Here is a 17,747-nt window from a genome sequence, read left to right on the forward strand (position 1 = left end):
TTGTCATTGATTAAAGAATATTTCTCATTCATATTGAAATTGTCATTGATTAAAAATTATTTCTAATCTATATCAAAATTGCCATTGAATCACAAATTATTTCTCCTCCATTTCAAAATTATCGTTTTATGTTTGAAAGCTGTTGGTGTGGAACTCTTTTGGAGATTTCTCACCTTGTAAGGTATCATACATTCTTCCATTTAAAACCTTGATGATGATATAAACTTTCTGTTGCAGGAGGAGGGAATGACTACAGTTACGATGCCTCAAATGGACAACTAGCTAGCATACACCAGCCGGGGAGTATAGCGTCTCGGACACAAAACCTGGCGTTCCTCTTACAAATCGTGCTGACACTACTGACATTCCTGTTCGTGTTCCACTAGAGAATTCTGTGATAGATTCTTATTTCAATATTTTTGTAAAAACTAAACTTAATAGGTCATCCTTTCTGTTTAAATTCCACACACACCAGTAATCACCTTTGTAATTCAAAAATGGAATTGTCCATCCTGTGATGTTTAGGTGTGCCATTGTGATTTCAAGGGTGAATCCAACTGATCTCAATCCAATCCATTGTGATGCCAACAGAAATGGAGACGGTTGAGGTACTATGAAGGATGTTCTCCCTATGTCCAGGACTGTGATTCAAAGGTAAAGTGTAATGGAATTAATCTATAAATAGATCAAAGATGCACCTGCTGACCTTGTTATCACTACAAAAAACCTTACACTGTGATCAAAAGACCACAAGCACTGGATGTAATCGTGATCCATACTGGATACAAATTAAATGGATGGGAACTCTTCAATGAAAGCCTCAAATGGACGACGAATTTATTCGTAAGGGCTAAATTCAATTAATCTAGCCAACATCAACCAACTACAGGAAATTGAAAAATGAAACAAAACTTTCTAAAGCAGAAAGTTTGTGTAGTTGGAAAAGCGTAATGGTATTTTGAGTGAGAATAAGTCTTTGACAAACTGAATGGACCATTACTAGTGCAAAAATGGAGAACTGTGTGATTCTGTAATAGAAAACATACATGAAATACTCAGTATTTGATCCAACATGACGCACAGTGTAACAGAATAGCCAAAGACCTATGTTGACACTGTGTATAAAAACCCAGGATATACAAAAAGGAACCAGGATGTTGGATCAAGTGTTGTAACCATGGTTGCTTAGAGCACAAACATTGGAGTTGTGACAACTCACTATGGAACTCTTGTTCAGTGATATTGATAGGAGATGAAAGGTACAAGGACCATTTTAGTATGGCGTGAACTTGTAAATGGAAAATGATGGCTTCCTATGTAGGCAGATGTCGAAGAAAGAAGGAGAAAAAAACAAGCTTTTATGGGGACCACTAAAACTCTCGCCGTTATCTTACCTTAGGACAGATGTATGAAAGTTCCTGGTAACAAGGCTTTTAACAGCTATCAGTAGTGAGGTAGACAACAACATGGAAGATGTGAAGGAACTCATTGTCAACTTTAAAAACAGGAAATATGATTACTGATGTTCATGTGGGGAATATATTACTAGTATTATCAGTGTTGAGTAAATGTGGTCATTATAGATTAATCTACATTGTGTAGTTCGTATATAAATGGCCTCCTGTCTGTACCTAGGGTTACTATGGAAACAAGAACAATCGGTATCCAAGTCATACAAAATGTACATGTGGATTACTCAGAAAATTAATGATTTTTGCATAAATAAATCACCACTTCTTGAGATTGTAGTGTCTGTGCATACAGTCAGGCCACCCTCTAAGATAAATTTTCAGCCATATATATATAGGGAACGTTTCTGTTGATGATGGACTATATCCAATGTCTTGGATGTCACTACAGAAGGTTCCTGAATCAATCTAACAGTACTATCCTCATCCTTTCCACCTCTTGTGTTACTATAACCTGATGATAATCATACAAGATGGTACAGTATCATTTTCACCAAAAAGTAAGCGTTTTCCATTGGCCATGATTGAAATTCCAATTTCTGCAGAGAAATAAATAAATCTGCAGGTTATATTCCGCTCAAACCTTCCAGATTGATTAATATGTGGGTAATTATGTAAATAATCCCGACAATTACTAACCATTTTGTAAGCTTCCAAATTTGTCTCTTATACAACAAAATATATTGAAATAAAATTCCTTGCTTGGGTGGAAATGTTCCAATATGTCACTGTCAGCTAGTGCTTCATGCTTCCTGCGGTTCACTGAAAACAACAAGTAACATTTCAAAGATTTAACTGTGGGTGGGAGAATACGGGTGGAACTAGAGATCAGTGATCCTCATGTGTGATGTTAAATGCTTCACTCAAGGTCGTCTGTCAGCTTCGTGACAAATGCTGAGTAGCATGGAGGTCAAATTGGTGCGTTGCATTGACTGCAGTACTGCCAATCAACACTTCCTTTGGAGTTCATTTTTTTGTCATTTATAATTGAATCAACTGCTGAGATTGTTAAAGAAAAATATATGCAATCTTGTCCAAATTGACAAATTGTTATAAGTAATAGAGATTTTTTTTTTTGTCTTTTTTTTTCTTTAAAAAAAAATCAATAACATGTGCTGAATGCACCTGTAGACCTGAAATGTAAATTAATTGCTTTTAATTAAATTGGTAGTATGCACCAAACATGCCAGAGGAAGAAGTTAATAGTGATTTTTGTGGCAGTGTTTAAACAAAGATGAAAATCAATACATATCCAATGTTAATCTTTTAAATGAATGCAAGTACAAACTTAAGTCTTTAGGTTACATGTATAAAGATATGTTTCCTTTTTTCTCGTTAATGGGGTAACCAGGTTCAATAAACAATATGAAAATTGTGTAAAGATAACATGAATTGTTTTGTAGTCTTATACAAGCTCTGAGTCACTCACGGTAATATTAAACTTAATTGTTTTATTAAACAGATTTATAATACAATGTATGGCTTGGATAGAACCAATATCTCAGTATATATAAGTTTAACAAATATTTGAAATACTTTATACTGGTTTTGTTAAACAAAATTATAACCTGTGATGAATTTAAACTAACATTTGTAATTTGTTATTACTGGTCAAAACATACTCGGTACTTCATGAATGAATTTGATGAGATTTTTTGGTGTGTTCCTCACTGAAACTCCTGTCTGAGGTATGTCTACAGAGGATCCTTGTTAGTCAAGTTGTGATTTGGTTTTTTTTTATTCAGTCACTTCCTGTATGCCTATTTGAACACTGTTTGGATTTGTGGATATTTTCTGAATATTCCTATTTACCAATAGACGCTTTATAATTACATTTGTAAATTATTTTTTGGATGTTAACATTCAGACTCCTTCTGGATGTATTCAGGCATTTCCTGGGTGTCAATATTCTGTCATTATTCTGCATGTTGATATCCAAGAACATTTAATTTAGTTGTTTTATTTATGTTTTCCCTCAGATAATGGTTGAGATCACATCAAGACTTACAAGGTTCCTCTGTCATTGTGTAGAATATATGAGTATGTATAACCATATGTAATGTTCCTTCACTGCTCATGTGCCATGATATTTATACAATGTTATTTGACCACTCATTCTGTTGCACTCGGTTGTGAATTTGTAAATAGTTTGACAAATAACAAACTCCCAACAACATGACCCTATGTATATGTATGTGTTTATAAGACTTTTTTGTTTTATATATATTTCTCATCCTGTAACATAATGACAAACCACAAGTCTTTTGTGGTTGGATGTATATATCATACAGAATTATTTGTATCATCAATATGACCGTTATGTATGCTGAATTTTAATAGACAAAACCTGAGAACTATATTCATACCAATACCCCAATGTCATATGTACCCACCTATAAACTTACTGAATTAGTATTTAAAATCAAATCAAGGTCACATGATTGAAATATCTTTGATTTCCTTTAGGTTGCTCACATTCATTTGTGGACCTTTCAACAAGCCAATATTTTAAAACAACACCTTTCAAGCTGGTTTTGGTGGACTAACTGGATTTTGGAAATAAAAAAGGATATTTTGTTAATAATCGATATCTAAGGTTAATGAGGGTGAGCGTTGTGAGTTTCCCTCCAAAATAGAAGTATTATTTTACTAGAGGACTTATCATTCAGGAATCCTTGGTGTCTTTTATCATTTCACACGTCTTAATTGTTTAAAATCAAAAATAGTATTTACAGACATGACACAAATATTCTCAAGTCCCACCTTCCATCTTTCTAAAAAAAAAAAAAAAAAAAAATTAAAAATAGGTGTGCGAGTGGTAAAAGTGTAGAATATCTTAGATTTCAGTCGGCAATTCATAAGTGAGTCAGAGTTGAGTCAAATGAACTCCTGCTTTCAATAGACTCATAACAACATCTGATCATGTTCGTGGATCACTTGATTATAAACCCCCTTTCAACACCTTTCCCCAAAGCTGCCATTTCATTGGAATGATCAAATTCAAATTTAGCATAACTACCATAATAATGTATAGAAGACGACCATGTTTTTAATGAAAGTGCTGAATGCTGTTACTGGTGGTACAAGGGAAATATGACTTGATGGTCCAGGTGGAGTCTTTTCTTCTTCTTTTTCCTCTTTTCATTTTCTGTGAGTACTTAATATCAATGCCATGTCCCTAAAGACTTTCATGAAAACTTCCAGTTTTGTAGAAGCTTTGCACAAATATTTTATTTCTATTTCCAATTCCAAAACCTTGATATACTGAGCTGACTTGATATATTGTTTATACAAGGTTGTGTTATCATTGTCATTTTTTTCAAAGTGACCATGACCTTGAAATGACCTTAATAGATATTGATATGATTACATATTGTGCCATTTAGATTTGTATTACCTATATGTATTTATTATTGAAGATCTAGTCAGAGCACCAAATGATTTTACTGTATTTTCTGTTTGTTACTGTGGTGTAGGTTTAGTAATATTATTGAATAGCCAGTTTGATATTTATTTGTGTGTCAACTACAGATTTATCTCCTGTTAACTATGATGAAAGGGCACGACCCTGTAAAAATATGAAAAACAAAAACTACTCCATAAGGTATAGTGATATAAATAAGGGGAGTAATCCTGGAGGAAAATGTCAGAAAGGGGAGATTACTCTTTCAAATATTATGTTTTCCTGTTAACGTTGTTATTATGTATATTGTATTGGGGTATATTCTTAATTGTAGGAAATTGTTGCATTAGAAATTTTTAATAAGATTTAAGCATTCTCCTGTTAAGTGATAAAGGGAAGTAATTGTATGCGTAAGAAGGAGACAAATATATGGATCAAGAATATGTACATTTCTACTCATCTGGTGTGTTTATTTGCTAGTCATTATTATTGTCAATACAACAGCTTTAATTATTTAGTCACTATAAATGCTGTATAAGGTATTAAGATGCTAGTACAGGTCCGGACATATTGATAGGATTTGTACCACACGGTTGTGCTAATTGAGATCATGTTACTGATCTACTCATTATTACCACTATAAATGTTATTTTTTATCTATCACGTACGTATGTGTGGTGCATGCAAGGATGACATGAATATCAATTTGTATGGCATGAAAGTGGGATTGTAAAGCTTGTGTACATAGTAATACCTATAAATATATATATATATACTGTCCCGGAGTAATGTATGCAGGATGAGACTTAGAACCAGTGTATTTGAAAACCTTTTGGCGTCATTCCATTTTTCACTTGTTAGTTATTATTTTGTACAAATGGACAGAGCCCTGGTGGGCTCAAAATAAGGGAGGTAACAAGTATTGTTAATGTGACTGTCGTACACAAGGGAGGTACCCAATATTGTGACTGTCGTACACAAGGGAGGTACCCAATATTGTGACTGTCGTACACAAGGGAGGTACCCAATAATGTGACTGTCGTACACAAGGGAGGTACCCAATAATGTGACTGTCGTACACAAGGGAGGTACCCAATATTGTGACTGTCGTACACAAGGGAGGTACCCAATAATGTGACTGTCGTACACAAGGGAGGTACCCAATATTGTGACTGTCGTACATGTGTTGATCATCAGACTGTGGTAAAAATTCTACATTTTTTTATAGGAATAACTATGATCGGTGTATTCTGTTTGATTTTTAATCCAACTTTTCAAACTATGTTGAGTCTTCCTTTTATTTTCCTGTTCTGTTCTTCATTGCTTTCTTTGTGCCAAATGTTGAAACTTTCTTTGGTCGTACCTGTCTGGAATCACTCTAGCATTGTGCCATATCTTTTGAAGTTCCCTGGCCGGGTCGTCTTGCTGCTGTAGATACAGAGGGCACTGCTGCCGCGCACCACGTTGGCCGTCTTTCTGTTTATGCAAGAAAAGCAATAATTTTTCCTTACAAACTTTTTCTTCTTCATCCCTTTCTACTTTGTTTTTCACAAGGGAGTAGACTGAATTTCATATTACCTTATTCTTAAGAAACTACTATCTTTAGTTATTATTTTAATTTTATAAGCATTATTTACATGTAAGGTGCTGAATTAAAGATTTTAAACACGTTATTTCATTGAAGACAATGCTAATATCATTCAATAATTTGTGATACTGTAAGCGTTTTGTTACGACGCAATCAATTTTAGTATATAACATAATTAAAAAAGATAGATTTAGAAAGCACAATGATTAATTGACAGAGTATTTTTCATTGTGAACAGTTTAAAGTATTTGTAATTAACACAATCAAAGTTTAACAGAATGGGTTCAGTATGAAAAGCACTAAAGATATTAGCATGTTAAGAAAATGTTAACAATACAATGAATTGAGAAAAAATTCATTCATTATCATTTTATGTTTAAGTGATAAAGCTATTGACTTTAAACCATTACAGGTCATAGTACAGTATTCTCAAAAGCAGTATAGCAATATATAATGATCCTCAAAAACTACTTCTCATGAAATGTCCCTTCCGATTTGTTGTAAGTCAGCTGGTTGAGACCAGGGATACTTTGTTACTATAGAGGATTTGGTTTGTAGTGTTTTATCTATGTTAAAGGAGTCCTGTGTTGTCTGTTATGTTTGAATTCAAGTCATTATTGTTAATCATACAACTATTGTAGAACTGCAATCAAAATTTGTTTGTAAATAGGTAAGCATTTTGATTGTTTAAATTCAGTTTTACAGAATCATATGGTCGAAGTATGCTCAAACAGGCATGGCAAGACATGGCACGATCATTCTAGGGGTAAATAGAACAATGTTGTGTTTAAAAAGACAGGATTTTAATATATCAAACACAAGATAATGGTCAGTGAAATATGATAAAGAATAAAACCAACAGATTAGGGCATTCAAACACCAATACAGTACAGCTATTCCACAGTCATCATTTAACAAAGATATACTACTGGTAAATAGGGTAAAATATTCCTACTTTGACTTACACCAGCCGACCAAGGTCATACTTTAATGGTATAATTAAATCTAACAGTGACACCAGTTAAATTACTATTTAATACCAGAAAAAAAACATTCATAATTCAATGATGCAGCACGGGCAGAAAAAAAAACATATTTAAAAAATGTTTTAACATATTTTTTTGGTATGAATACATTAATACTTTAAAAAGGTACCAACATACCTAGGTTGAGTACATGTATACACTATCTACTGCTTCAGTATGTCAGCATTCATTGTTTCAGCAAATGAGCGCTAGCATTTCTGTATTTCTTATATCTTGATATCTAAAGCTTCCTGTCTGAGAAATAATTACCCAAACGTTGCCAATAACTCTAATTTATACTTGAACCCTATTGATTGTGTGTTTGAACTGGCACCAGAATTCATTACATTCTCCTGAAACTTGACTTCTTCCAAATGATATGAGTCATAATCGAACCATTTTAGATTCATGAGAACTAGAATGCTTTTCATTAAAATAACACCTTGGAATCATGTATTTTGAATTATTAGAGCAACCGTTGAGAGTAGATGGCCCTTTTGTGGATTGCGCTTCTGTGCCAAGAAGATATCCCATCCTGAACTGGTCCTCTGGCATTAATTAGGGTAGAGTTATTCATGGCTGAGGAAGAGAAATAAACTTCCACACGACAGTACACAAGAGATCTGTTACCTTTTACCTTCACAGTTTTAAATCAACTTAATGATAAAAACCCCATCCTGATTGTTTAAATGATGATTGTTTAAATGATTCTTCTGTAAAAATCAGAGCCAATTTATCTATGATGTATTGGAATATTGTTTATTTAAAAAACAGAGGATCATTTGGAAAAGGAAAGTTTTACATTCAGTCCTATTTATATTTATATATACACAATGTATATAGTATGGAGGGCTATTTCAATTTAACCACTAAAATAAACTGTAATTATTTCTATTGTGGACTCCATGCTCAGTGGTGCCAATGACAAGATTAATTGATTGTCCTTGTCATTTAATATTTACTGTTCATAAAATTACACTTGTTCCTACTTTGTTAACTACTTACAAAAGTAATCCATCATAAATAATTTCCAATTGAGCATTTTGAAATTTTATAGTGAATGTAAAAAATAAAAAATCTACTCTCAAAATTCCTTGTTCACCAACAAATGCCTTGTGGAATGATTTGTGTCTATATTAACTTCCAAAAGGAATGATGTCATCACATATAATCTCTACTGTATATCACATCACTTTATTTTACTTCACATTGTTATTTAAAGCAGTAGTGTGATGAACGTCAAATTTATATAATTATATAAAAAAAAAAAAGGTCCTGATGGTGTATACCCTTTACTAGGCCCTGCTCATGCATATCTTACCTCAGTGATTCCGGTGAGGCCCGTTTACAAACCATAGCGTACCTGTATTACCTGATTGATGTCGTGTCACCTGTATGATGACATTTGACCATATAAGCTTAATCTAGATCTATTATACCAGTTCCAAGTGGTGTTAAATTTCCTGGACGATGTCCATAGGATGTCAGTTTTGTATGACGTCACACGTATGAGGTTGGCGTTACCTATATGACCTGTATGGTGTTACCTATATGTTCTGTAGCTGTTCTTTTTGTTTGTTACCTGTGTTTTGCCTGGCGTCATTCTGTATGTACACCCCTTGGTTGTCAGTAGACCAGAGGTATACTCATCGCGTCTCACAAGGTCTCACAAACAACGCAATCCTTGTAATGTACATTTTCATTGGTTAATATCACATTGTATATTTTATCATGTCACAAATTTGAATAAATTAAATTGCTCATAAAATATCTCACTAGTCGTTTTATTGTTTGTATTATTTTTATTCTAGTTTAAGTTATATGTGATCAAAGAAATATTTCATTTGACATTTACATGGAGACACAAGCATACATGTAAAAACATAAAACAAGAGATCCCAGAGGGATCTTGGCGCCCACCATTGAATGATCTTTATAGGTTCCATGTCAGATTGATATTTTCTCTACTTTTCCCTTCCTCTAAGTCTTACTAATCTGTGTAAATTCAGAAACAGCCCTCTAGTACTTTTCAAACAAGGGTAACCTATATATAAAATTCAAGATTTAGCGATAATGGCTGTCTGTCAGCCATGTTGTTTTCGGATTGGTCCCAAAATGCAATACCAGGGACCAATGGGAACCTACATATGAAATTTGAGAAAGATCCCTTCAGTACCTTCTGTAAAATAGCGATAATAAACTTCAATTGTCAAAATACAAGATGGCTGCCTGTCGGCCATGTTGTTTTCATATTGGTCCCAAGATGCAATATGCAGAACTAGGCACCAAGGGGACCTTACAAAAAAGTTTGAGAAAGATCCCTTCAGTACTTTCTGAAAAATAGCGATAACAAACTTCAATTGTCAAAATCCAAGATGGCTGCCTGTAGGCCATGTTGCTTTCCGATTAGTCTCAAAATGCAATATGCATAACTAGGCACCGAGGGGAACCTACATATGAAATTGGCGAAAGATCCCTTTATTAGTTTCTGAGAAATAACGATAACAAACTTCAATTGTCAAAATCCAAGATGGCTGCCTGCCGGCCATATTGTTTTCCGATTGGTCTCAAAACGCAATATGCATAACTAGGTACCAAGGGGAACCTATATATAAAATTTGAGACAGATTTCTTCAGTACTTTCTGAGAAATACCGATAACAATCTTCAATTGTCAAAATCCAAGATGGCTGTCTGTCGGCCATATTGTTTTCTGATTAGTCTCAAAATGCGATATGCATAACTAGGCACTGAGGGGACCTACCTATGAAATTTCAGAAAGATCCCTGTAGTGCTTTCTGAGAAATAGCGATAACAAACTTCAATTGTCAAAATCCAAGATGGCTGCCTGTCGGCCATGTTGTTTTCCGATTAGTCTCAAAATGCAATATGCATAACTAGGCACCGAGGGGAACCTACATATGAAATTGGCGAAAGATCCCTTCAGTACTTTCTGAAAAATAGCGATAACAAACTTCAATTGTCAAAATCCAAGATGGCTGCCTGTAGGCCATGTTGTTTTCCGATTAGTCTCAAAATGCAATATGCATAACTAGGCACCGAGGGGAACCTACATATGAAATTGGCGAAAGATCCCTTTATTAGTTTCTGAGAAATAACGATAACAAACTTCAATTGTCAAAATCCAAGATGGCTGCCTGCCGGCCATATTGTTTTCCGATTGGTCTCAAAACGCAATATGCATAACTAGGTACCAAGGGGAACCTATATGTAAAATTTGAGAAAGATCCCTTCAGTACCTTCTGAGGAATAGCGATAACAAGAATTGTTTACGGACGGAAGGACGGACCTCGGACGCAGGGCGATTTGAATCGCCCACCATCTGCCATCTGATGATGGTGGGCTAATAAAAGACTAGTTCGTTAAGGGACAGTAAAGGCACATGCGTCTGCTTCCGATTAGTATTATGTAGAAAAAAATACTAGTCGACCCATCGTCGGCTATCACGACAACTTCTGATCCATAACATGGATTGATATTTAAGGATTCGTATCCATGATGCGTTACTGAAGTTTGTGTGCATTTGATATTTTAGTTAGATTGAACTTAAATTCAAAGTGAATTTAAGCTCATCCCCGCTTCTGGTTTTTCGAGTTTTCCACCTTGTTGATATATTAGGGGTAGGGACTAATACTACCAAGAAGCAGGCGCCTGTGCTAAGGACACATTTTGTGCTTGGTATGAAACTATGTCATATTGCAGTGTTGTCGTTTTTAGAAAGGATCCTCACGTAGAATTTTTTAAACTTCAAGCTCATACTGAAACTAAAATCAACCCTACTTTTTTCGGCAATTTGTTGACGTCTAATTTTATGAGTATTGTATAAGTCTAGGCTTTTGTGAGTACAGGTACATCTGTATTGATAAAAGGGTTGCTTTGACAAAATTGCCGGTTTTTGTTGACAAATAAAGATAAAATTGTCAAATATTGTACATTATAGGCAGAGTTTATATTTAGATTTATTGAACAGTTTATCCTAATTTGATTTACCAGTATGTGACTTGGTTCCAACGTTAACGTCACAGAGGAACAACATATTTCGACAACGGTAATGCATGTGTTCACTAACATGACCTGCTATAGTGAAGGTATCCGGGTCGTCTCATCCCAAAACCCGTTCGCCCTAGGTTATTTGGCCCTAAAACTAAAATTTTAGGGCGAAACCTTATTTGGTATCAACTTTCATTAAAATTAAGTTTTGTGTTACAATGTTTTGTTTGATTGATATTAGGCCTTGTATGTCTGTTAACGGCTTCGGTGATAAATGAACAGGTTCGTTCACACTCTTCCAGTATATATTATATCGAAGAGTAATGTAAAATGATTTGTACAAAATATATACCACCTGACGAAAAAAAAAAAATGAAAAATTAGTGCGAAACGACCCGTAACCCGTAACATGGCTCCTTTTTTATCAAGCCCCAGTTTAGCAATGTTTCCTATCTTAAAGCCCCAGTTTCATCAACGTTTCCTATCTTAAGGAATTGCCTTAAGCTAATTTTTTGTAGGAAAACAGAATTTAAGGGAAGATCTTGCGTGAAGAAACCTTCCTTTAATTATGTAATACTTTCAGATGGAACACACATGTTGGAGTTTTCTTAAGAGTAAAGGAATATTGATGAAGCAGGTTCTTTAGAAATTATCTAACGTTAACCATTTCCCAAAGGAAAGCGTTTCAAGGATATTCTAACTTCAATAATGATTTCATAAGGACAAACTTCTGTTAAATAGCGTTGACGGAACCGGGACCAGATTGACGACCATTGGATTGAAAAAAGGTAGTAAAACAGGTACATAAAGTGATATATTTCGGCACCACGCGTACCAATTGACATTTCAGTGTGGAAAAAATGATTTTCAGTAGGATTTTTATTTCTTGTGGGAAAAATAAGACTAGAACGTAAAAAACGTGTTCAACACGGTCATTCACCAACTAGACCCGTCGCTCTCGGCTTATGATTGATAATGGAGTGGCTGACTGGCGTGGTTTTTTTTTTTTCTGCGGGGGTGGGGGGGGGGGGGGGGGAGGATAAGTCAGAGAGAAGAATAGAAAAAAAGCAGTTCAGGAATTTGGAGCAGAGACGGCAGAAACATTTTTGGCACAATGGCGGAAGAGTCATTGACACTTAAAAAGTGCGGTAGATCAAACACCTGGTCAATTCTTACCTTATGGCATTGAGAAATTGCTACCTCAAAGGAAAAGTGCAAGGTAGAGCCTATATGATAACCATTGAAGTTCATGGCAGCAATGATCTCTATAGTGAGATTCTTAGACAAAATTTGAAGCTATGAGAAGGAATTATAGATATTGTTGTAAGCATTGTTAAACCCTGTAGACAACTGTATACAAAGAAAATGCCATCTATGTTTTCTTGTCTACTGTGGTCCGAACTAAAATTTATATAACTTTACATGGATCCGTATTTAAAACATATATAAAATATACCTATATTATTGTGATTTGCCTGAAGTAAAGAAACGACAAGAGTGTCTTCACCGACAACATCAGAACACATATGTACAGAGGCAGCAGAAATGACTTGAGCACTGTCACCGACACCATAAAGGCGCTAGTAGTCTCTTTAAATGTGACGCATCTTACAATACAGTCCATTTATTGTTTTGATATACCCTCGGTGACTGTTGCTTTTGTTTCGTTTAGTGCGTACATGTGTTTGACGTCTTTTTGATTCGTTACCTTTATCGATGCGGATCTGGTCAGGTTGTCTCCTATTAATTCGTGAACAAAAAAATGTAAATACTACGGTATGATTCAGGCTTTCCCTCGTATCGTCTCCTAACATTTTAGTATCTTTCTAGATTTCCCTCGTGTTTCCATATCTTCTTGTGACACTACTCTTCGATATTAGCTTTAAAGTTTTGTAGTACCGTCATAAAATATATTCTTTATTATTCACTGGCGCTGCAGCTGGACATTTTTGTCGATGCGGTCCTAGGGAAGAAAATGTCAAAAACGTAACAATGTTATCGATGAAATATTCACGTGCCCAACTTTCATCAATATGTATAACTTAAGGGAGTTCCTCCATAACTTACAAACATTGCCATAGGAAAGCATTTCGGAATTTAAGGGTGTACCTGAACGAAGATTTTTTCCCAATAATGCTTCCCTTTCAAAAATTCCAAGTTAAGGAATTCCCCTAAGGCATATAAAGGATCTTGGCCAGATGTCATTCTAGGTATGTTGTTTTAACACCACTATCAAAAACTGGCATTTGATATATCAGAATACGTATAAGATTTGTCCTCCGAGCTCTTGCGAATCTGACCGTGGCAACACAAGAATTATATTCCATATATGTCAATGTGACGCCATGCACTTATACTATGTGCGAATGAAACTAAAGGAGCAGACGTCAAAAGAACATCAAACAATCGGAGACTGGACATAGTGATACTTCACCCTAAGACATAATTGTGAATATGTCGAGAATCAAATAACATTTTGTCAATGGGTCGTAGGTAAGTCTCAGGCAAGGGTTACAGAAGGCAACACAGTGTTTCTGTGAGGGAACTCCGGAAAATCTTCGTCAAAAGGACACAAACGGTCACAGAAGGCAATGAGAGGTCGCTATATGTATTTGGGTAAAACTCGTTCCGTTCCGATCCCTCTTTGTCAAGAGATTACAAAATACAACAACAAATGTTTAGTCAAGGTAACATAACGCCTGCATGTGGAAAACCCGGTAAGTATTTGTTAAAAGGTTACAGAATGCTATTCCAAAGGGTTAATGAAGGTAGTAAAAGGTCGGTATGAGGAAAACTCGGTAAGTCTTCTCCAAAAGGTTTCAGAATGCTATTACAAATTGTTAATGAAGGTAGTAAAAGGTCGACGGGTCGGTATGAGGAAAACTCAGTAAGTCTTCTCCAAAAGGTTACAGAAAGCAATAAAACGCCTGTACGATGATATACAGGAAGTAACAAATATATAAATGATGAAGATCGGTAAGCCTTTATGTCTGGGGAAGGATTATAGGCTGAAGAACAGCATTACAATAACTAGCAGATATGTAAAATCGCCCCACAACAGAGAATGGTATCACACTAAACACCTTTGGGGTAGCTCCTTGCTAACTCCAGTTAATCCAAAGCAACAGTCAAACTCGAAACACCAAGTTTGCGCTTGCTTCTCCTTATATCTTTCACCTTGAAAGTGAATGAATAATTTGTTTCCTTACTAAGGAATACTTACGTACTCCGCCAACCTCTGTGTACAACGTATACTTTTCATTTGTTGGTGTTAATTAGATATATTTCAATATCGCGTGTGCCATTTTTTGCATTTAAGTGATGCTGTCAGCGATACGGCATAGTTCTTTATATATAGGGAGCTATGCTGTTAATTACCACCAGCTGTATTATAACTATCGTGTGCTATGGGGGTTACTCGCCAAGCTAGTGAAAGTTAACCATCAGGAATGATGCCAAATAAACAATTGTGGGACGCGTCAAGCTGTGAGCCAACAATGGACAAAATAAAAATGATACTAATTATACATTGTATATAGTCAGATATAGGCAGTGAACATAGTGTAGCAGAACTGGACTGGACAAAGCGATACTCGCCAGGTACAAGTACAGGTTCAATTGGCAAGAGCGCCCGTCTAGATTTCGGATCGAGGTCCAGGATTTGATATGATATATGTACACGTAGATGTGATATATGGTAAAATAATTAATGGGCCCAGGTAGAACATATGCCTCTATAACCATATCTAAATTATCTTTATATGTATAAAATCTTTAAATTATTAAATTATATATTGATAAAGACGAGTAATCATTCTGTTAACTGTCATGTTTAGGAAGATGCAGGGGCCGCGGTGGCCGAGTGGTTAAGGTGTCCCGACACTTTATCACTAGCCCTCCACCTCTGGTTTGCAAGTTCGAAACCTACGTGGGGCAGTTGCCAGGTACTGATCGTCCTTAAATGACCCTTGCTGTTAATAGGACGACAAACAAACAAGGACGATGCATGACATTTACCTTTCTTAATTTATGTTTCTAGATTGCTTTCCTTCTCTCCTCTCCTTTTAATTTCTTTCATATTTTGCAAAATCGTTCCTAATCTGTACATGAAAAATGTGCATTTCTTTTTTTTAAGTTTATCGATGTCCTGAAAATTTTCGGAGTGTCTAGACAGATTCCCAGACTCTCGTCCTCGCTCGAGACTTCGTCAAACGAGAGTCTCTCGTTCGAGGCAGTCTCGAGGGAGGACGAGAGTCTGGGTAATATGAGACTTTCCTCCATGACTTTGTACCGGTGTCTGGTTTATTGACCATTCCGTGATTCGTTCATTTAACAACTCTTTGAATACTCTGGTGTCTGCCTCCATCCTTTTTCACATATCCTGATTAGATTGTTCTGGAACTCAAACTAGTACTTAGTTGTTTTCTTTGCGTTTCCTTTCCTTGATTTCTGGGATGATCACTTCCGTGGTTGGTGTTGTATTTGTCCTGATCTCCTCTTTTCTGGTTTCCTTTAATTCAAAATTTCACATTTTAAATTTATCGATCGAAGCTAAATTATACTTTCTTTGTATGTCGTTATTTTTCTTTACATCTGTCCTCGATTTTTCTGTCCGTTAGAATGCCCTTTTCGACTGTGACTCTACATAGATAGCAGGGCCACATCGTCTCTGATACACCATATGAAGAAGTGAACGTGACATCGATTGCACTATATCAGTTGTACTATCTTTTCTACTCATATTACAGAACATAACTTTAACCCCCAACATGCGGTACTAGGATTAAGCAGCTCTTCTGTCCACGGCTGTTTTAAAAGTTCATCTGAATCTGAAGTGGATTAACGTTGAGCATCTCATCCCCGTAACTGACGAAGGAAGACAACTTTATGACTCGTGCCCTGACCGAGAGTCTAGTAGATCTACTCAAACTTGTACTTAATGAGGAAAACTACTTACAAGTAAGTGACACAGCTATAGGCATCAAAATAGCCCCTTCATATGCTAATTATATACAATAATTTGTATAATGTGTTTATGGGATACGAAGACTGATAGATAAGTTGTGAGTCTCGTATTGAAGGAGGTACACAAGGATGTTCTTTTTATTTAAGTCCTACTTTTCTCTGACTATATAGGGCCCTGTACCCAAGGACTGGTCTCATTCGGTTAGTTTATATCGACGAGGTAGCACTCTAAAGTAAACAAGACAAGCGGCTTTTGCAAAATGGACAAAACAAGTGGCTTTAAATTGATTGAGCATCCAACTTATTCACCTGATCTCGCTCTCCATCAGACTTTCATCTATTCCCAAAACTGAAAAAACGGCTATTTCAGGCATCCTAACCCTAACCCTAACCCTAACCCTAACCTTAACCCTTACCCTAACCCTTACATGCAGTGGATGACTTTCTTAACAGCCAAGAAAATGAGTCCTATAAAAGTGGCATCGAGGCCATTAAACATCGCTGGCAAAAGTGTATAGATAATGAAGTGGATGACGTTGAAAAATAATACAATATTTCCGGTAAAATTCAAATCCTTCAATACGAGGCTCACAACTTACAATCAGCCCTCGTATCTTGAATCGCAACTTAATTCTAGCATCTGCTCCAACCAAGCCTTTCAGCTGGCTCAAATTCATCGACGATATTTAAATCAAATTCACTGCAGAGGTATCCACGGAAACAAACACGTTTCTAGTCACTAGTTCCACCTAAATTGACGGAGAATTATTACGGACCTGTACTCCAAACCAACTGAAACACACCAGTATCTCCGCCCGTTGAGCTGTCATCCCTCACACACAACGAAGAGCATGCCTTATTCCCAAGCTTTACCTTTACAAGTCTTCGAACGACGATGTTCTGAGCTAAAATTCCACCTTCTTTCTAGAGGATATAAATCTAATTTAATAGATCAGGAAATAGACAAAGTCAGGGTACTGGACAGAGGCAGCCTTCTCGAATATAAAGTCAGATCTCCGACATCTAGGGCCCCTTGTGTGGTCACGTTCCATCCAAACTTGCCGCCACTTTCATCTATTCTACAAAACCATTGGCGCATCATTGAGTCATCAGCAAAACTCGGAAAGATATTTCCAGAGCCACCGTCATTGGCTTATCGTACATGCACCAAAAAAATGATGAAAGATCTGGTGGTGAGCAGTAAATTATCTTCTGGTGCCTCTGACATAGCAACGGGCCCCATTTAATACACACAACAAAAAATGTGCAAACTTTGTCAATATACAG

General features: G+C 35.9%; 1 protein-coding gene across 2 annotated transcripts in view; it reads left to right on the forward strand.

The window, feature by feature from the left end:
* Positions 1 to 9,260, forward strand: part of LOC117331526 (neuroglian-like) — a 139,351-nt gene extending 130,091 nt beyond the window's left edge. For both annotated transcript variants that reach the window (XM_033890269.1, XM_033890270.1), the window contains one exon: positions 238 to 9,260. In XM_033890269.1, the coding sequence (XP_033746160.1) occupies positions 238 to 386 (149 nt within the window). In that variant the 3' untranslated portion in view covers positions 387 to 9,260. The remainder of the gene's footprint in view (positions 1 to 237) is intronic.
* The last annotated feature ends 8,487 nt before the right edge of the window (positions 9,261 to 17,747 follow it).

This window comes from Pecten maximus, chromosome 7 (genome assembly GCF_902652985.1).
Source record: "Pecten maximus chromosome 7, xPecMax1.1, whole genome shotgun sequence".
In the NCBI taxonomy this organism is placed as follows: Eukaryota; Metazoa; Mollusca; class Bivalvia; order Pectinida; family Pectinidae; genus Pecten; species Pecten maximus.